General features: G+C 45.7%; 1 protein-coding gene across 6 annotated transcripts in view; it reads left to right on the forward strand.

The window, feature by feature from the left end:
* Window positions 1-21415, forward strand: part of dennd1b (DENN/MADD domain containing 1B) — a 106228-nt gene extending 84813 nt beyond the window's left edge. For all 6 annotated transcript variants that reach the window (XM_085137059.1, XM_085137056.1, XM_085137058.1 and 3 more), the window contains 8 exons: window positions 4343-4433; window positions 6582-6622; window positions 7789-7824; window positions 8163-8219; window positions 9180-9269; window positions 15739-15824; window positions 16116-16338; window positions 16530-21415. In XM_085137059.1, the coding sequence (XP_084993185.1) occupies window positions 4343-4433; window positions 6582-6622; window positions 7789-7824; window positions 8163-8219; window positions 9180-9269; window positions 15739-15824; window positions 16116-16338; window positions 16530-17369 (1464 nt within the window). In that variant the 3' untranslated portion in view covers window positions 17370-21415. The remainder of the gene's footprint in view (window positions 1-4342; window positions 4434-6581; window positions 6623-7788; window positions 7825-8162; window positions 8220-9179; window positions 9270-15738; window positions 15825-16115; window positions 16339-16529) is intronic.
* The last annotated feature ends 158 nt before the right edge of the window (window positions 21416-21573 follow it).

Consider the following 21573-nt stretch of genomic DNA (forward strand, 5'->3'; position numbering starts at 1 on the left):
TGGCCCTGGTTCGGGCCCGTCGGGGTTCTTTCCAAAAGAGTTTTCTCTTTTGAAGAATCCATTACTGTCTCGCTATTTAAAAATATCCTACGTGACCTCGCCATGGGGCCAACGACGGTGCTCATGTGAGCAGGGACTCGACTTCTTTTTTCCTAAAGCAGCAAAGCTGTTGCTTACAAAGGTTCGCTTTAGCTTTACCAACTAAACTAAACTAAACTAAAAATTACCAACAGGCCAAGAGGTACTTTAGCACAGCGGTCCCCGACCTTTTTTGTGCCGTGGACCGACCTGTAAGGTGTCGTGGATAAATACAACGAAATAAAACCAGTACTGGTACCAAAGAAAAGATTTATTCATAGCAAACGGGCAAAGACCCAGGACAACTGAGTTAACGCTAAAAACAATTAAAAAATAACAATAAAAATAAATAAATTTCACACCGAGCCTCAACTCTCGCAGCGCGGTACCAAACGACTCACGGATGGGAACCGGGGCGTGGGCCGGGGGTTGGGGACCGCCGTTCTAGCAAGTAGTTTTACAGTATGATGTCATGGGAAGCAGTACATCAAGAGAACGACCCATTTATGCTGCCTGGGAAAATGTCTTTGTTTCATTCCTTTTCCTCACTTAGCTTACCAGCGGATTGTTTTGCAGTTGGGCGAGTGTGTGAGGCCCGCCTGGGTCGGAGGAGAGCATTGAAGTATCCCTGATCTTAACGTGCAGGGCAGGTGAGCGCACACAGACAGGCTTACCTACCAGCCAAACGCAGGTTATAAAATGTTAGTTTGACGGCTGCAGAAATTAGAGATGGACCGATCCGATATTAGTATCGGTATCAGTCAGATACTGACCTAAATTACTGGATCGGATATCGGAGAGAAATAAAAAATGTAATCGATCCATTAAATATCAAAAAAGCACCTCACGAAACTTGCGACATGGCGTAACTCGCCTCATAACCGTAGCACGTCAGCAGTGTGCATCACGTGATAGAGCGGCTAGCAAACCAGCATTTCATCTCTGAGGAAGTTTTCCCAGAGAGAAGTAAAACAAGTGTGTAAGTTCATCTCTGAATGTCTGTAAAGCACGTTTAAGCTTGATCAGCTGTTGTTAGAATTTATTTAATATTATTTCTACACCAGGATCTTTTTCTACAGCTGACGTAACTGTGCAGGGGCGGAGCTAGCAAAGTTTAGCCAGGGGGGCCGATAGGGCATGAACAGGGAAAAGGGGGCACAAAGACATACTTTTCTTTCTTATTCTCATTTAAAATATCTAGCTTTTAATAAATAATTATCTGACTCTTACACCCAAAGTTTTAATCTGATGTAAAAAGTATAGAAGTCCATTACTGTAAATAGTAACTATTAAGTCTAATATACCCTAGTAAGCTATAGTACTTTTTCCTTTGGGAACCATCTGTGCAGTCTGCAAATCTGTTGAAGAAAGATGTTGAATCTATTTAATTATTCTTGAAAAATAATTTATTTCTGTGCATTTTTTTTCCCCCAACCTGCATCAAGTTAAAGTTGATTACGTCAATTAAGCATCATGAGGTGGAGGGGGGTTCCCTATTTTTTATTTTTTATTTTTGCTGGGAGTTTGCAGCCCTATTAGTTAGGTTGCTTAATATTTCTGCTAAGTACTCTTTAAAATACCAGAACAGGGAGGATGGAGCAGGTTTACGTTTATTAGATTGATCAGTATTGCTGAACTATGAAATATTTTGGGTGCAGTGTATTTTTTACATACAGGTATAACAGAATAGCTTTAGTGTTTTGTTTTGTTTTTTTTAACTTGAGTATGAACTTATACAAAAAGCAGCAAAATATTAAAAAAACAGTTTTATTGATAAAAAAAACACTATATCGGATTCATATCGGTATCGGCAGATATCCACATTTATGATATCGGTATCGGACATAAAAAAGTGGTATCGTGCATCTCTTGCAGAAATCGCTCAGTTCAAACAACGTTCAAATGTTTTATTAGACCAGATTATGGAGACAGCTGGTGAAGCCACGTCATCGTCTACAGTCCTCCCTTGATTCTTGATCGCTGTGTTATAACATGCTTCCTGCGTACAGTAGTGGTCATACAGGCTAAGTCAGGATCTTCAGGAGAGAACGCAGCGTCCTATTCTATTAGTAAAGGACCTCCTTTACTCTTCGCCCAACACGTCCATGTAAAGAGAGCTGTGAGGCGAAGCACAATCTTGATGAGGCACTGAAACTCTACTTTCCAAAGAAGCCTCAGCTCTCGCCTGCTTTAGTCCCAGCTCTGCACACAGGTGGGGATGTCCTGGGCTCTGCTTTCAGGTCCCAGAAACCTGCAGTCCAAGGACCCAAACCAGATCACAGATGGCAGGATAGTTCTGGATCAGGTGGCCAGTTATTTGTTATGGCTTATAGTAGCAGAAGCTAGCTCCCCCCCCACCACCATCAGGTTTTATAAGTTGGCACAGCACCCGTCCCGGTGTCGACGCTTGTCTCGTGTAGAGATTTTGGATGTAGCGCTCTGATGAGCATGAGTCACACTAAATGGCACGCAGGTATCCGAGCTCCTGGGCAGTTCCAAGAGTGAGACGTGCTAATCAGAGAACCTGGGTTATATCTGTAACCTTAACCATCCCCCACCACCCTTATTTAAGGCGGTATGAAAAGGCTCTGTTGTCTCTCCGTGTGTTTATGGACATGCTACAGAATGACTGTTTTTTGTTTTTAATGTATTTATTTGAAGTGCTGGTTTGCACGTGTGCGAGAGCGTGTTGATCACAGGCTGCCATTGATGAGTAATGTCTAATTAAGGCCCACAATGAGGCAGGTAATATGGCTGTGGGTGGGGTGGGGAGCGTAAGCGCAGGCTCTGGCTGGGTGATGATTCGGGTTGATTATCTGCGCTAATTGGGCCAGCCATGAAGCAGAGCACCGGTTGGAGGCGGCGCTCTCACCTCTCATTAAAATGATCTAATGATGAGTTTCCAGCTCTTCTGACCGCGGGCGCGGGTCGACGTGGCGGTCGCTAGTTAGCAGGCTGTCCCTGAAGACGTGCACCCGAGAACAACCTCTGCTGTTGTTAGACTGTGGCCACACTTTCAGGGGTGGAAACGGGACCGCTTGGAAATCAAATGGCAGCATGTTGCTGTCTGTGCTCGTGTGTTATTAAAACCCTTAAACATTGTTTGGAGGGTAGTAGGTGTTGGTCACTAATTAATGGTAATAATTAGTGAAAATTCCAGCTTTAAATGCAGATGCAGATATATATGTTTGCATGTTATTATATGCATTTATTTATTTAAATAAGCACAATGCTACATTGTTACTTTTCCCTCCACACAAGAAGTTTAAATGTAACCATTTAAGTTTGAGATAAGAAAATCAAACCTGTGCAAAGTTGTGTTTTCTGCATTTTCACACAGTTTTAACAACTCATAGCAGACTTGTTAAAGCTGCGCTGGGAGATTTAAAAGTGACTTAACATGTGTGTGTGTGTGTGTGTGTGTGTGTGTGTTTTGTTCCTTTTTTTTAACATCCACAGACTTGCCAAGTTTAACCCGATGATGTCACAATAGAGGTTTGATCATAAAATAAGCTATGGGACTAGAAGCTAACGCCAACCTGTGGTCAGTTTGGTTGGATGAAGTTAACAGAACACCGTGTGTGTGTGTGTGTGTGTGTGTGTGTGTGAGTCATCAATGTTCCTATAACGATTTTCTTCATGTTCAATATTTTAAAAATGTAATTTGTAGTTTCTTTCCCCTAAAAAAGAAAAACACGGAGCCATAAAACGTTGAGCTAATAAGAATCTGCGCTGCTTGGCTCACCACAATTCTTCTGATAGGCCAAAATATTAAGGAACAAAGCCTTTGATGTCTTTGTAACTATTACAAGTATAACTCAGTTTTTTACTCAGTCTGGGAGACTCAGTTTACTTTATTCTGTTCATCTTAAATGTTTAGTTTGTGTTTGTAAACGTTTGCGTTGTGGTTGCGTAACAGATTTACGCGCCTGCGCTCGTGAAACGCGTCGCCGTCTAGCTGTTAAGTCCATATTTACGAGTGCGAGTTTCTCTGCTCGCCACGTTACAAAGGGAGGAAATGAAACTTCCTCATGTCTCAGACGGAGTGTAGCGTGTCGTCTGCTGCTCTAATCCCTCACCTGCTCCGCATTACCAAATCCCTATTACCTGCAGCCCAACTAATCTTGGGATGTAGTTTCCGTCAGGTAGGATTAATAACACCCCTCTGCGGCTGCTGGAGTGTTTGTATCTGTGTGAGTGTGTCCACGTCCCCCCCTCCCCCGGCTCCCTCCTTTAATAAGCATGTTTAAATTTATGGTTGCAGTTCATCGACGGACGGCTGGCCAAATTGAACGCAGGCCGCGGCTTCACTGACGTGTTTGAAGAAGAGATCACAGAGGGGGGCTTCTGTGGGAGTGAGTACTGCTGGACTTGTCTGTCAATTAGCTGCATTATTTTTATTTGCCATATTTTAATGCAACACACAGGAAGTATCAGCGAACAGAACGAGGCGAGACGGCTCAACTACAAATAATTCGAAGCCTTTTCAGATTTTTTAACAAAGTGCTTAAAACTGAAAAGCTGATAAATTATGTTCACTCAGTGTTTCTGTTTGAGGCTGGAAGATATCGCAGCTGCAACCATGTGGATTTTAAATATTAACGCACTGATTATTATAGAAGTGACACTGATGTCACGACTTGCAGTTGCTCTTTGCTGTTCTCAGGTTTAACGTTTCACACGCATCCTGAGTGTTGTTTGTTCTCGGGGCCGATAATAAAACGCACGTGTGAACCTGGCAGAGTGCAAACCAAAGCTTATTGTTTCCTGTTCAAACGAAGTCTCGCAGGACAGATTTGATCATAGAATCACAGCAACACAGATTTTAGACGCGGTGCCATCCAGATGTTGCTGCCGTCGTGCTTTTAAGCTTTTCAGCGTGAGCTCTGACCCCGACCACACTGTGGTCTGATATGAGAGCCTGAGAGCTATAGAAAATCTCCATAGACTTGACAAAGGCTGACTCCATAGATCAGGATATATTAATAAGAAACTGGAACGTTGTGGTGTTTTAGATTGAGTCCGGAGTTATTTAAGTGACAGGAAGCAGTCTGTGAAATTAAATGCTCCTTATGTATGCACATTGTACCCCAAGGGTCAGTTTTGTGCCCAAAATTCTTCAACTTAGTGCTAAACAAGGCAAAGTATTAGACAGAACATCCCTTCATGTTCTACTGTTCACTGGTTTCACCTCACTTACGCTACTGTGCAGAGGTCTGAGGCAACAACTGTAAAACTACATTACATTCACTTTGTACTCGTCCACACTGCAGGTTACAGGATCGTACAAACTCTCTGTTCTCGCAGTCGGAAATACTGAAATCTGCCGATCGAGTGAAATTCCAAACAGCACAAATTCCATTCAAAGCAAAAAATAAGGAAGTGCCAGGAAATATTCAGAGTATGTTTGTTTTTAAAGAAGTTTTTGTAAGTGAAGGTTCGTACTGCAAGAAAAAGCTTCAGTGTTTGTGTGCATGGAGTGAAGCTGAGGAACAGTTTGAATATGGAACTGAAGCAACGTCCAAACATAAAAGTTCAAAAAGAGTTAAAAAATATGATCTTCTTGAACTATAAAGACATGAAAATTAGAGGTGGGAATCACCATACATCCCACGATACGATATTATCACAATACTTAACGCACGATACGATATTATTGCAATTTTTAAAAATATTTTGCGATATTCAGATTCTGTACATAAAGGTAAACTTTATCAATATTCATTTTCTCTAATATCAAAGTCTCACACTCAGTCTTTCTCTCATTTCAGTTTGATTGTTGACAAACTGAACGGTTTGTATTACAGTCTAGTCCAACTTAACTGAATCAACCATCTGGTACAATTATAGCTATTCTGAACTATGCAGTTTATGAAAACTATGCAGCCCCTTCAGCAACTGAAGAATTTGAAAGTAAATTAAAACAAAATATAATTTTACATTAAATAAAAAAGTTTTAAACTTAATTAAAATAAAACATGTCTTAAATTAAAATAAGTAAACTGTCATGTTTATTGCTGCCAAAAACAAGTGAAACACATTTGGACAGTGAAGGAATGTCAGGATTCTTGCTCAGAAAAAGGATCAACATGCTCTGAAGTCAGAGCACAAAAACCTTTTTGTAACAAAGTATCGATTTCTGCTGTCCCTGTATCCATACATTATTAGCAAACAAAATATCACCATGCTACACAGTATCCATTTTTTTCCCCACCCCTATTTTTTCAATAGGGGTGGGGAAAAAAATCGATACTTTGTAGCAATTAAGTTGAAATTAAGTGAATGTCATGAAAATATCATGATGTGATGTTAACTTTGTTGTATAGTATTTTTCTCTCTTATTCTCTTTGCTAAATGTTGCTGTTTATTGTTTGCATGATTGAAATAAACGAACAAACAAAACATTATTTTACCAAAAGCAGGACAATGTTTCACTTCCTGTATTTCCAGGCTTCTCTTGAACCCTGAATGATTAATCACGTGTGTTTTATGCGTCCTGTCAGGTAACTCCCGGTCCTACCAGCAGTGGATGCACACTGTAAAGGTATTTACACAACATCTATATCTATCTATACCTTTCCCAATGCTTTTATTTTTATATATATTATTCCCGAGTTCTACTTAATTGAAAGCATGACAGGCGCGACTTGGCGTTTGAAGCCTCGCTGTTGCCTTTGCAATGAAGGCGCCGCCTGAACGCGCAGATCGAGCTCGAGTGCAGTCGGGCGCGTGTGAAGCGGCGCGTGCGGCAGGACAGTGGAGACGGACGGGGAGGGAGACGGAAGCGATTTGACGTGACAAGACGTCCTCCGACATGACGTGTTGATCTGGCAGCAAACACGGGCGTTACTCCGCTGAAGCACGCCGAGAACACGCGTCTCTCCCGCCTTCATCTCTCTCTGGCCATTTCCTCCTCTTCTCTTATCCGTCTGTCTCGCTCTCTCATTTCTGTCACAGCCCCCCCACCCCCACCCCACCTCACCACAACCTTGGCCTCTCCCTCTCTCACCCCCCCCCCAAAGCCGTCAGCTAAGGCTGAATTAGTCCTCTAGAGTGCTCTTCAAAGGTTTGTTAAAGTTCATATTTCCTGACTGACAGGGATCTATAAGAGGGGCCTTCACCTCGGCCCCTCTTCTCCTCTCCCTCTGCCAACTTCTGAAGCGCTGCCTGCCATTTCCTCTGTTTAGCCGTTTAGCCGACGCTTTGTGCTTACACTAAAGAGCCAGCAGAGAGAAAAGAGTCGAGACGCCAAAGGAAAAAAGCAGCAAATCGGAGAGACAAAGAAGAAAGGCGCCGAGAGATGCTGGGTGCCATAATGTCAGCGCGCAGAACTCAAAGTACGAATCAATCACATACGATCCTTTCTATCACTGTTTTAGGCTGCTTCTAAATAAAACCCCGTCGTCTATCGCTGCTCGCTGATGCTGTTTGGTGTTTATGCGTCGCTGTTAGCAGATGTGTTGTAGGTTGTAGCTAAGGTGTAAGTCGTGCTGCGGCCAACGTGTGGCGAGTGACATCTGAACCGATCAATCGGTGCGATCGCCCGGTGGTTTAACGTGAGCCGGATCTCATTTGTCGCCAGACTGATTGCAGTAAAAGTCGATAAAGCGCGCGTCTCCGCGGCTGCAGCAGTAATTGATTCAAATGTTCTTTAAAATGTTTGTGCGTTTGCCCCGAGCGTGTCCCTGACAGTTTCCGTGTGTGTTACAGAGAGGAGGAGCGCTCTTCAACACAGCCGTGTCAAAGGTAAAGTGCTGCTTTGCATTTGTGCACAACAAGGATTCAAACCTGGAAGAAAAAGATGTTTTAAAGGTTTTCAAACTCGGCTGACGAGTCGCGAACAATCAGGAGGATTGTTCACAGCCAGTAAATATTTGATGAGCGTGTTGTTATGTGGCGTACGGTAGGGTGGCCGGGGCGCCCCGCCTGGATGTGCGAGGCTCTCTCATCCCGCCTCTTGTCTGCATGTTTTTTGCCACGAGGATCAAAGTGTTTCTTGATGTTACAGGAAACCTGAACAGAATGTTAATGCAACATGTTTTGTGTGTAATCTGTGTCTTACTGTGTGTGTGTTTCCCTCCTAGGCCAAGGTTCACGCTAAGAAGGGTATCCGGGACTTTAGGGGCATACTGAAAGCAAGGGTGAGCTGCACCGGTGTTCGCACGCCGTCAGGGGCGTGCAAACACACCCGCGTACACATCGTTTTGTTCGGAGGCCCTCGGATGGATCCGCGCCTGCCTCATAGAAAGAGACAGGAAAGCTGCTTTACATGGAGTGTGTGATTCTGACGTCGGGGCCTTTAATGACTGTTGAAGCCTGCTTAGCGCTTTGTTCAGGGCTGTACATTTTTAACCAGCGCCCCTCTGGCTATGGCCTGTCATGTCATCCGAGCCGCAGCCCCTTCTTTCTCTTTTTATTGTCTGCATATTTCATCAGCGAGCCTGTGATTTCCTCAAAGCTAATGTAACGAGGTGTATGTTTCCATAAGCCTGATGGGTTTGATAAGGCAATAGCAGTTTGATCTGTCAGCGGGAAAGCGAGAGGCAGGAGGGGAGGGCGCGGCGGCGGCGGCAAACAGAGGTGCGCGAAGCGTTTGATTCTCAAACACGTTTCCTTTTTAGAGAAATTAATTTGTGATGCGATTCAAACTGCACCGGATTTCTTTCGCTGCCAGCTGCACGACCCCAAGCGGGGGCCCTAAAAGCACGAGCATGTCGATGTGTCGGAGGCGGTTACCATGGTTGTTGTTGTCGTAACTAAGGGGAGAAGGTATCCATCTGTCTCGTACTGAAACTCGTAGAAGTGAAAAGTTTGTTTTTGGCTCTGAGACTGAAGAACAAGCAGACTTTCATCAGTTTTAATAGCAGTTACGTGTATTTGCTCGTGATTCTGTTTTCTCCGACTAATTTGGTGCATTAAGTGTTTCCTGCATCACAAAGTGTCCACGTATGAAACTGTATCACGCAGAGGAAACCAGCCAGAGACTGATCGTTTAACCTTTAATATAGCGTTACTGTGAGGCGCCATCAGACCGGCTTCGGTGCGTTCGTTGCTCTTTTACGGACGTCGATATTAACGCCTGAAATCATCTTCTTCGTCAGGACGATGAAGAGGAGGGGATCATGGTCTATCCAGGATCTCCAACCAGTACCAAGAGCCTGTCTCCAAGGAGACTGCAGAAGATGAGACGGGTACGACACACACACACACACATCAGTAAATGAGTTAACTACATTTCCACTGAGCTCACTTTTCACTTGACCAGAATGGATTCAGTGTTTTTCCTCTGAACTCTTTTCAGTCCACTCCCTCCCCCACATCTCTCCGACTCCCCCTCCCTCCCTCGTTCTCCCCCAGCTCTCTGTCTCTCTCGTAGCATCTCTCAGAAGTACAGTAGTTTGTCAGGGTGCCAAATGTAACGATAAGCATTTTTTCCTCTTTCAATGCGCTCGTGTTGTACATTCAGTGTTTTCCTCTGAACAGCACGGACCGTCGAATCAGCTCATCTGCTGGTCAGCGTTTCCTCTGAAGAATTTGCTTGTGCACCATAAGTGGTAGCACTTTTTTTTTTGGTTCTTTGTTGTGTGCAGAGCGTGCACGGGGATGTGCAGAGCGTGCACGGGGGTGTGCAGAGCGTGCACGGGGGTGTGCAGAGCGTGCACATGCACAAAAACACACATTCATCAATAAATATGTGGAGAAAATACTCTGTAGTTTAACTATGAGACGCTGCAGCGCGGCGTAAATGAAAACGTGTAGATTTAGTATCGCGCACACATCTGTGCCAAACAAACGCACACAGCCTCGAGGACGCTGCTTCGCGTCTGTGCTCGGCTGGTCCAGGCCGGAGCTTTTCCACCTCTCATTGCTAAACGAATATATGGACTCCCAGTTCCCGGCTTTAAAACCGCACACACACAAACACGCCTGCGTGCACAATCTGACATTTTGGTCACAGTCATGTAAGAGTGTGATTAGGAGAGGTTGTGCTGTCTCTAATTAGTGTTGTGTTTCCTGTGTGTGTGATGAGGCTGGAAAGTCTTAGCGCAGAGGAAGGTGTGACGGCCGGGGAGAGGAGAGGAACGGCAATTAGGGCTTTTCTAAAGGCCTCCTCGGACACCTCCCGCCCCCCAGCCGGCACGCGCGCACACCCACAAACATGCACGCGCACACCCACAAACATGCACGCGCACACCCACAAACATGCACGCACACACTTTTTTTATTCAGGATATACAGCCCCGCTCGTACCGCCGAGGCCCGCTCATTGCCACAGTAACGGGTCCCTGGAGACCGCTGGAGGAGGGACACGCAGGACACAGGACGGCGTGTCCCACGGCGCCGCTTTGTGTGTTTGTGTTTAGATGTAGTCCATCAGTTTCTCCTCCCGATGACGCTCCCGTTCTTTGCTCTCATAATATTGATTTTCTCTATTAGCTTATTAACCAATTCACACAAATCAAAAGCACGACTCGGTTTAATTGATGAAAAGTATATTAATTAATATTCATGCACATGAATGCTCGTCTGCAGGCCTCAATATTCTTATTGTGTTTTGAACAAATAGTTTTTTCTCTATGTCAGTGATTTCTATACTTTGAAGCGTTTAGTGCAGCACATTTACATTTGATCTGAAGACGAGCGTCACCGTTGTCTCACTCGTCTCCTTTTAAAATTATTTTCTTCAGCTTTTTATGAAACGTTCGTGTTCTGCCCACGAACGTCTTGACCAGGTGTTCCTCGCACGAGAAATTGATCTCAGTGGGACTAGCCCAGTTAAATAAAGGTTAAGTAAAGTGGAAAAGAAGCACCTTGATCCGCCTCCCTCACTCGCGCCCGCACGTTTGGCCCGAGCTCGTCGTTAAAAGAGTTTTTTAATCTTTAGGGGTTTTTGTCGTGTCTCTAACCACACAGCAAACATTTGTCTCAACAGTGCAAAAAAAATCCTTGTAAATATTTGTGCACTTTTAAGATCAACGAGGGTGAAACGATGATTAAAAATAGCTTTGAGTGCAAGGCGATAAAAATGAGACACCGTCATGAATATGTGTTCATGCATGCTTATTTTAAGTGTACTTATTAAACTGGCAAAGACTTTTGCTTTAAAAAAAATCAAATGAAACATGAGCGTCTATTTTTAATTATTATGAGAGATTTTCTGCACTTAATTGACCAACAAGTGGAGTCAGTGCGTCACTGAGCCAGGAGAGAATAACTGCTGTTACAATATTGTAACAATATTGTAACAATATTGTAACAATATTGTAACAATATTGTTACAATATTAGCAGCTAATTAGTTATTAAAGGATTTTGTGCTGCGTGCACTAAACCCATCAGCGACGCCTCCACTGTACGTTTAACCGAGTGACCGTCGGAGCGCCGTCCACCTGAAGCGCGTCAGCTGCAGCGACGCTGCAAACGCCAACTGGACTAAAAATGTTGCTTTTTTTTAACAAATCTTTTTCTTTGCACACATCTCTGTGTCCTTGAAATGAAACGAACGATCCTGCAGAAGCTCCTTTAATTAATCATGGCGAAATAATCAGAGTTACCAAATTCCTCTATTTGATCGGCCAACACGTGCAGCAGAGAGGAAGTGCTGCTGTCATATGCATTCATATTTCAGCTGCTTCCGCCGGTGTGGGTGATTTGTAGTGTTTGGTGAGCGCGTTGATTAAGAATGTAGGAGGAATCCTCTCGTTTGACAGACACGAGGCTGAACGGGGCAACAAACAGCCATTGTTCTGGCTCCTGCACGGTTTCCTGTGAGCACCAGTGTTCAAGATTTAGCTTAGTGTGTGTGTGTGTGTGTCTGTGTGTGTGAGTGTGTGTGTGTGTGTGCTTCATGTGGCACTGTGCTCCAAACATCTGTGGATAGAAACTATGCCTGTACCTCATCCCTTTAGTATGTGCGGCTGCATCTGAGTGCTGTGCACAAACATGCATTTATCAGTTCGTCTCAGGTTGGAGGCAACTGAATGACAGCTGTTAGGCGTGCAGAGGAGAGCAGAGGTCGGGACGGCGTTATGGGCAATGACAGCCAGCAGGCTCGTGGCCGGGCTCAGCCCCCGGGCTGTGGACTCTTCACCTGGTGAGGCAGGAGAAATGCCAGCTCAGAGTTGAGGGGAAACAGGAAGCTAGCACAGATGTAGAACAGGAACAAAGTCTGCAGGATACTTGAGTGTGTGCATGTGTGCATGTGTGCGTGCGACGATGAAAGGCTATCATTGGTCTCCGAGATCAAACGAGTTTTTACTGATATGTGTTTTAAAGACGTTATTACCTTTAATCTGTGTAAATGAAGGACAGCACACAGACCCGTCTGGGTAAAGTGATCTGAAAGTGTCACAGCTCAATAATCTAAATTTTAAATGTGAGGTTTGTTATACTCATCGTAAGATTAACGCTGTGCATTAGTAGCAGCAGTTTGTGTTAGCGTACAGTTGCTCTGTGCTTCCCTGGTGATCTGCATGCATGTGCAGTCTCCTCTCCACTTAGTTTCTGAGGTCTTCAGAGACCCGCCGGCTTCCTGGCTGAAACCAAAGTGCCATCTCCTGGAAGCTTCGCAGTACTGCATCGCACCCGCTGCAGGACACCTGGTGGTTTTCATTTTTTTAACCTGAGGTGTTTGGTTCGACAGAATGAGCATAATGCACATTTCATCGTCTTTTAAACGGCTCCTGGTTTGAGTGAAAAGGAAGCTTTCAGCAACAGCCAGTTGGACAGAGCAGCAGTGGATTGCTCCTCAAACGCCGCTTTTTTTCCTCCTCTCCCTTTTTCGAGTGAGCGGCTCTTAAACAGGCAGACACTTGGCCGTACTTCTGCAAAGGCTTTGCTTCTCCCCGAGGTTTGTTTGCATTTACTGGAATCTCTTTACATACACTGCCAAGCTGTGAGATTAGTGCCCGCTCTGAAACACCATATGAAATGTATAATGTTCAAGCAGCTATTAAAGCCCACTAGCGTTTGGCCCTGTCACAGAGACTTGTTCTGTATAACTGCTCATGCAGGGAAGGAAAGAGGAGGAGAAACTTTGTCCAAACGCAGCTTGTCAGGAGCGCGGTGGCGACCTTTTCCCCGACTGAAGAAATGAATCTGAGTTTTTCTTCTTTACTTTGCTCGATGTAATCTTAGCTTGTTTATAGCCGCCATGTTTACAATTACAGTTCAATCTGAGTAGTAATGCATTTAAAAAAGTCCATAAAATCCTCCGATCCTTGTTTTTAATTTACCAAACACCCGAGAGTTTTTAAATAACCTGTTTTTATTATTTTCTCGTGGTGAGGAGGCAGGAACGGAGAGCCCGACAGACGGAAACGGTGACATCTGTCACCGACGGCCGAGCGATGGAGGGAAGGAAATGAAAGACGGGAGGCGTGGAGCGAGAATCGCTTTTTCATTTTCACCTTTCAGCTTCCCATTAGCCGACAGCGAGAAGCTAATGACGCAGCGGTACGATAATCTGCTGCTCGGTGCTCTCTGTCCCGTCAGGCCTGTGGAGATGTGGGACGGAGCTGTCGCAGCTCTAACAGCAGACTGTTTGCGCTGGTTATCTCATCGAGCGTGTCTCTGTAGTTTATTTTATTGGCTGTTGTTCACATCGACGTGCAGCCGATCTAATTCCTGAGCTCAGATTTTAACCGCTGCTCTCGGTTGTGACAGCTCGGCAGAGCCGGTAACAAAGTAACGACCAAATGCGCACTTTGATTTATGACAGCGGTTAAATGAACTCAGTATGCCGGCCGTTACAGAAACGAAGAAGAAGAAGAAGAAGTGATAAAGCGACCCCTGCTCTTTTATTGTAAAACGCCTCGTTGTTGTAAATACTTTGGTCTTTCCTGTCGCTCTGAGGGTCACAGTGAACAGAGCGAATGACAAATTGATAAAGCCGTGAAGTGACGTCCCATCTTTTACTGCTCCCTGCGCTACTTCCTGTTGTGCAGACAGAGCTGTAACCAAGATCAGAGGGCCGGCGTCGTGACCTGTGTCCGGTGGCTTTAATAAACACCTACACGCAGAGAGAGGTGCTGCGTTCATAAAGGATATATAACATGTGTAGTGTTTAAGAAAGTCTTTTTGCCGAGTGTCTCACAGGTGCATCTCGCGCTCTGCTGGCGTGCTTTGCTGGCTGGCGTGCCGGCCTGGCCCCAGATTTACTGCCCTGACACAGGAATCCATTAAAAGCTGTTTAGGGATCCCAGGCCTGAGCCCCTCTGAAATCTCTTTCATTATAGCTCCAAGCTACCATAGAAGGGGAGCGGCTCGGCCAATCAGCAGTGCCACCACATGTGTTTGTGTTTAGCCCGATGGCTGCGAGGCTTAAGTGGCTACTGCACACATCTCCTCGGCTGACTTTTATGGAGAAAATGGCACTTTAACTCTTTGTGTTTCTTTTTTTTTGTAATAGTGTGCATGTGTGTGTGTGTGTGTGCGTGCATGTGCATGCGTGTGTGCGTGCACACAGGCCCTAAATGAGGCCAGCGCAGCCGCACGTTACATTCCGCCTGTCTGGCTGGCACCGCGTCAGCTAATCAAGACCGGCTTGCTCCACCGTTCCAATACTGACCCCCTCCAAACTGCCCCCGCCCCTCAAACACACACTCGCACACCATTCCCATCATTCTTTGGGGCTTTGAGGAATCCTGCCTCACCTCTACATTTCCTTCCTTCCCGTTTCCACTCGTTTACCTTCCTCTCTCGCTCTTTGTTCTGGCGTTTGAGTCGCGGCGCACGATCACAATCGTCCTTCCCGACGCTCTGATCACTTTTAAGGCTGAACAAAATCTTTTTTTCCGGGTGACGGCCTTTGATAGCGCAGCTTACATTAGTTTAAAGAGAAACATGCAAAGAGGCGGAGCCTAAAAGTGGCGTTTAAAAGCAGAGGAAACATGGTTGTAGCTGCAGCCACGGGCGCTTAAAGACAACACAGATATTGTTGAAGCTAAATGAGCAAAATGTAAAGAGTGAATTAGAAAGCGTGAGACGGCGTTAACATCAGTGAGCATGAGCGCGGTGAGAGGAACATGTGCATCTTAGTGGAAGGCATGTTAATAAGTGGCCCGGGGCAGATTTGGGCTCCCACGGGGGGAGTCCTGCCCCTGCTCTGTAAAGCTCCTGTCTCTTCCCTAACCCGCCCATTAAACACGGTACACAGGTGGCTTATTAAACCACCGTGTCAGACGACCGCAGTGCGCTCAGATCATTCAGCGCGCCGCAGCGTCAGATGCACTGGTGTTATTGGTGTAGCCGGCCGCGTCTTGACTCTGCGGCACCTTTTAGTTCACGTTTAATGCTGAGTTTGATAAAACACTGCAGGGGATCTTAAAGATTTTTATCCCCAGACCCAAATTTGACAAATTTAGTCTCCATCCTGAGGACGCCGGCTCGTTAAAACAGGCTATTAGTCCCGTCTTATGGGGACCCACCAGACACACTCATTTCTTCTTTCTGTCGAATCCCAAGTCGTACTTATGAAAAGCTGCACCTCAGCAGAACGCCGTACTCTGTCTGGACTCGTGTTTATCAGCAGTCTTGTTTTATTTACTGAGAAGCTGAGACACACCCCCCCCCAAAAAACCCTCGGGTCCATTTTTATTGTTTTATCTCGTTATTTTTTCTTTCTAACTACATCCTCCTGCCTTTTTATTCTCATTAACAGCATAACTTCAGCAAGTCTCCCATGAGCATGGGCCCTCGAGAGCTGGGCTATGGGCTTGATGATGAGGAGCTGGACAACGCGAGCAAGTGAGTCTGAAGCCATTTTCAGTTTTGGATCGATATGTCAACATATGACAACTTGGGGTGATGGATTCAAAAGTTGGTTATGAGCAGAAGTGCTTTTGTCCTCCTTTTTTCTTTTTCCCTCGTGGTGACACTGCCCCCTAGTGGACACACTGCTGATGTCATTTGTATGATGTTGAGCAGCATGTTGCATTTGACCCTCTCATGAAAACGTGGTTATCTTGTGAAAAATGATCTCTTGGACGCGCGTGAGCACAGATGAAGGGGTGATCGCTCTTTTTCCTCCAAACGCAGGGTCTCCTCAGAGGACAGCGGCGACGTGCCGTCCTACAATGAGGACAGCGACGACTCGTACTCCCTCGATCTGGACATCGACTCCTCTCAGTCGGGCCAGATGAACCTTCTGGAAGAAATCCTGGATTCTCTGACGACCACGACGATGGACCAGGGAAGACTCAGCGCCGCCAAGAGTCTGGACTTCTTCTTGTCCGTGGATGATTTGGACTACAAAGCCCCGGTACGAATAAGTAGGACGAGTCTCTTTATACAGGAAGTAGAAATGCTTTTTATTTGCTAAGCTGTGAGTAAATCCAACGTATCTAAAGAAACTCATTCTGACTTGAGGTCAAAGGTCATCATATGCATTAGTCAATAAAGAATAACAGCGAGGGCGAACATGTGGTGACTCTCCTGCCTCTTGTTTGCCAGACCAAGCCCACAGCCTGCAGCGAGTCCAGACCTGCAGATGAGAGCGGCTGCAGCGGAGGCGGCGATCAAGGCGGGTGGAACACGGGTCAGGACGACACTGTGGTCCACGGGAAACACCTCCCACCGTCCCCACGCAGGCAGCCCACCAAGAGCAGCCTGAAGATGTCAAAGAAATCCGCAGCAGTCCCCGCGGCGCCCGCTGCTAGCCCACCAGCCCAGAGCGCCGACGTCTCAGTGCCGAATCTTCATCATTCCTCGCCCGCCGACCCCGACCCGCTGCCTACAGCGTGGAAACCGGATTGTTTCTCTTACTCGCCAACGCTGTCCCATCGAGTTGCACCTCTGCGGTCGTCCCCCACTCTCGCGCAAACCTACAGCTCCTCAGCATCTGCTTCCGACCCAAGCTGCTCTCCTGCACCGGAGGTGCGGGCGCGGACCATCTCGGACCCTCAAAGCGGCTCGGAGCCTCAGCAGGCCAAGAACCAGACGGCCTCAAGCTACGTGCTCAGGAGGAAGGTCATGTCCAAGGAGACGACGAGGCAGTACCAGCAGAAGGCCCTCCAGAGGCGGGAGAGCAAAGAGGGCATGGGGAGCCCGTCGAGGACCAGCCATTCAGCCGTGCAGGTCCCCTGGGAGAAGGAGGTGTCCAAAGACGGGCTCCTCGGGCTCGGCCTGTGTTTGGGTCAGGGTCAAGGCTCGGGGGCGGTGCAGGATCAAGGCCTCCTGGAGGAGATCGACTCCACGTGTTGCCTCGGCGCGGTCCTCCACACCAGCCTGCAGCTCTCGCAAGTTAACAACAGTCACCACCAGGTGCAGGGCGAAGCTGCAGACGACTCCTGAGTCGGTAAAACGCCACAGCTTTTACTCTTAAATCAGCAGCTTTCTGCAACAAAACGATTCTTTTCCCTTTGTTTTAATCTGGACACTCGGCTCCGAGCTTACGTCCAAACAAAAAGCCACAGAGCGAGCAGCAGGAAGAGGACGTGGGGCGCCGCAGAGATCTCCTCTACGATCCGTCTGCATATTTTAAACTCAAACCTGATTTATAGCGATTGGAAAAAAACAAATCAACTAAACGCCGTCGGCTCTTTCCTCTGGAATCGGATGCAAGTGCAGCGTCTCATGAACTGTGATCCAAACCACAAACCACAGCCAAACTGTTACCATCGTTTAACCTGCTTCACCAGTTCATGACTTCTTTAAAAAAGCAAACAAAAGTTACTTAAGCAGATTTTCAGTATTTCTTTCTAATGATCTTTAATAACGTTTTGTCGTCTAGTATTCTTCACATAGTCACCCAGACGACGCACTAAACGCGTTGTCGATAAAGTCGCGGCCGACGGAGGAGTTTGGAAAAGCCTCCGGAGCGTGTCGGGAGTAAGAAGGGACGCCGCGTCGCTCCAGACATTTCACATGATGATTCCTACCAGGTACTAAAGTCTTTAGCAAAAAAGCAAGTGGGCGGGCCTTCTGACACTCGCCGTGCGCTGCGCGACATGTCAGCCTTACACGGACATGTGATTTCTTTTTTAAACTCTGGTGTCTTAATCTGCAGATGCCACAGCAGGTACTTTGTAATCAGAATCACTGCGACGCTCAGATCTTCTGTCGATTTAATAGAATAACGAATGATACGTGATGTGCTTTAAGCTGCTGTCAGTCGCGTCCACAGTGACTCCAAACCTCCTCAGGACACTTTTCCCCCCAGTCAAAGGTCAAAGCCAGTATCCTGCTCCAGGCTTCTCTCCCCCATCACGACTCTCACTTTGACCTTAAAATTACAGCCAGTTGTTGGCGATTTCATGAGGTTTTACGCGGGTGAATAAAGGTGAACTTTCTAGGAGGTGCTCTATATTTTTACGATGAACAAATCCTCTGAAAAGACCAAAACGATCAGACTCCTGTGTTCAGTCTTTGGCTGCTTTTTGGTCTTTTCACAGGATTTGCTGACGTATCTTTCTTCGCCTTTCTCCCACGAGGGAATAACGGTCTGCGTAGGTCGGAGTCACGCTGCACTATAATGCAGCGGTTGATGATTGTACTGTAATGAAGCAATATAGTTCTCAGAGTAGCCACATGGATGTAATGTGCAGAGTCTGAAGTATTCCTGTAACAGACTCTCCTGTGGAGAGGAACGCCGCGTCCAGCCCTCCCATCATTCACTGCGTCACCGCAAACCCAGAAAGAAGGAGCGCTTTTTCCTTCTTTTCGGGAATATTACATTTATGGTTCGTTGTTCTTATGATTTATGCCAGACGCCAGTCGGTGTGGCAGTTTAATAGCAGCCATTTCTCCACTTTTTGAGTGCTGCTCTGCGTTAACGATTTGCTCATAAAATCACTGGCGTGCTTCTAAAAGCCCGAGAATCGGTTAGCGAATCCAAAACGGAGAAAAAAAGCTAAACGGACTCCAGAAGCGTTTGTGTGCTGCCCTTTATGCTCTGTAAACATTAAGAAAATACTTCTGTACTATGCAAACATGCCAAATACTAAAGTTTCTCTGAGAGTGATGCGATTTTACTTTAGTATAAAGTCACGATTGGACTGCTTTCTGCCCCCGAACGAATAAACAAACATCTAAAGAGGAAGCTGGTTTGTGCCTTACGCAGGTACGCTGTAGGAAGCTGGGCTGTTTCTGACCACCGCCCGGACCTGAGAAACTAACCTGACACCAACTTGTTTTCGCTCAGCTGGTTCCACTCAGTGGTTTTCGGGTTTCTTTGCTCGGTGGTCGCTGGGAATCTTCCCACTCGTGTTTAAGAGAAGATCTCTGGGTTACTTTATCCTTTGGTAAATGAGGTACTTTTCCTTTGGTTGTTAGCGGATTCCTTATGTTGTGTGTGTGCTCTTTTTTTTTAAATAAAAACTTGTGCTGAGCTTATTCTGTATTTAAAAAAGAACAATTCTCAGAGGAGTTGATTTCATAATGAAAAAGTTATTTTCAGCTGAATAGACGTATTTTTGCTGGCTTGAGTATATTTTACATGGATAATATATGATCGGTGTTGTATCGTGTAAAAAATTCTATCTAATATTTGAATGTTTTAGATTTTATTTTTGGAGGAAAAAAGAGATATTGACAAATGTCCCATGTAGCCGTTCATATTCAGATGGACGTACTGACGCCTGCTCGTGCACAGTAAACACGGCTGTGGCCGCGGGGACGCGCTGCTTGTGCTTTCTGTTGCTTTCATTTCAGTATTTCGCGCCTCCGTCGCCATCAAACTGAGGCTACGTCCACACGTACACGGGTGTTTTTGAAAACGGAGATTTGCCGTTTTCGTTTTAAAAAATAATCCCGTCCACACGTAAAGGCAGAAATGAAGGAAAACGCTGCTAGGAACATGCCAAAGCAGCAGGTGGCGCTATATTCCTAACCGTGCAGAAATGTTGGCCAATCAGAAGTCTAGAAGCCTCGGTGGGAAAAAGTAAACAAAGCTGGGGCATAGAAGCAGTGTTGCCAACTTAGCGACTTTGTCGCTATATTTAGCGAGTTTTCAGATCCCCCAAAAAAAGACGTGAAAGCGCATATCACTTTTACTCTCAACAAGCAGCGGGTGCTGTAACGCAGTCAGTTCTTCTTTTACTCTTTTACTGTTTTGTGGATCACAAGGTTTAAAACTACTTATAAACACACACACAAAGTAACTCCACCAGAGTGCCTATTTCGGGTCACTTTTGCCGGTCCAAGCCCGGGTAAAGAAGCAGGGTTGGAATTGTGACATTAAAAAACAATAATTGCTAAAAGAAATTTAATTTGTAGTTCTAAATAAATTCTAAATGCATTTAGGACGTTTTTTACTCACTTTATGTCTCGTCCACGATGTTATTTCTCTCTCCAACAACGTAGGTTACAATTACATTAGCATGACCAATTATGCAAATTAGGTGATGACGTCATTTAGCGACTTTTAGGACAACCAATAGCGATTTTCCTTACTGAGGAGTTGGCAACACTGCATAGAAGCAGAACCGAGTCGTATGTGTGGAGGGACAGTAACTGTGTGTGTATATGTAAGCATTTAAACACTGCAGAGAGAATTAACAGTAACAGTGTTGTAGAAATTCATTTCACCGGAACAATAACGTGGCGCACACTGTGACGTCAAAAAATGCGCACACCTTTGACGCTGCGTTTTCTCCGTTTTTCTCGTCCACACGTAAATGCAAAAACAGAGTTTTAGAAAATCTCCACCCTGGCCAGAATTTTTAAAAAATCTCCGTTTTCAGTGACCGAAAACGCCGTTTACGTGTGGACGAAAGGTGCAAACATAGAAAAATCTGCGTTTTCAAAAATACCCGGGTACGTGTGGACGTAGCCTGAGAATGGTGGACGTGAACATCCGGTGTCGTATGTTACGCTTACGTCGCGTGTTGGAGTGAAATGTAACGTTTCATGTAAAATGTAAAAAACAAAACTAGCTACTGTAAATCTGAGGGAGGGTTGAGGGGGAAATATCTGAGTGTCCAGCTGCTGAAGATCATTTGAGAAGCTTTACACTAAAATAAAACCCCGAGCGTGTCTGACTCTGTAAGCGGGACTCGGATTGTCCTGAAAGCGTGTATTTGCAGTGAGTGGGAGGTGGTGGATTATGTAGCATCTTTTACTGAGTGGGTTCATGCACAGGTTCTTCTTTACAAAGATGACGATGTCACGACTTTTACACTGAATGTTACAGTCGGCAATTAAAAAAAAAATCCCCCTCCCCCGCGTCTGGGAATCGTACTGACGATCAGCTCGTCGATGATGCATTTATTGATTTTCTTGATACTGTGCACACTTGCATGTTCCCGCTGCAGAGGAAACAACTGTCTTAAATAACTGAGGTCAGTCTGATGTGCTATTGATGAGTAACCTGCACACCATGTATGCACTGTGAACTGAAATAAACGATACTGTTTGATGCTTCTGCATCTCCCGACTCCTGACCTTTGTGCTCACGTGGACAGAATCAGTATTTGATGGTGGATTACAAACCACACGGGGACTTCCTGTGGTGTGGATCCGTTTTAATCATTTCATTGGGTGATGTTCTCAATAAACA

Source organism: Neolamprologus multifasciatus, chromosome 17 (genome assembly GCF_963576455.1).
Source record: "Neolamprologus multifasciatus chromosome 17, fNeoMul1.2, whole genome shotgun sequence".
Classification (NCBI taxonomy): Eukaryota; Metazoa; Chordata; class Actinopteri; order Cichliformes; family Cichlidae; genus Neolamprologus; species Neolamprologus multifasciatus.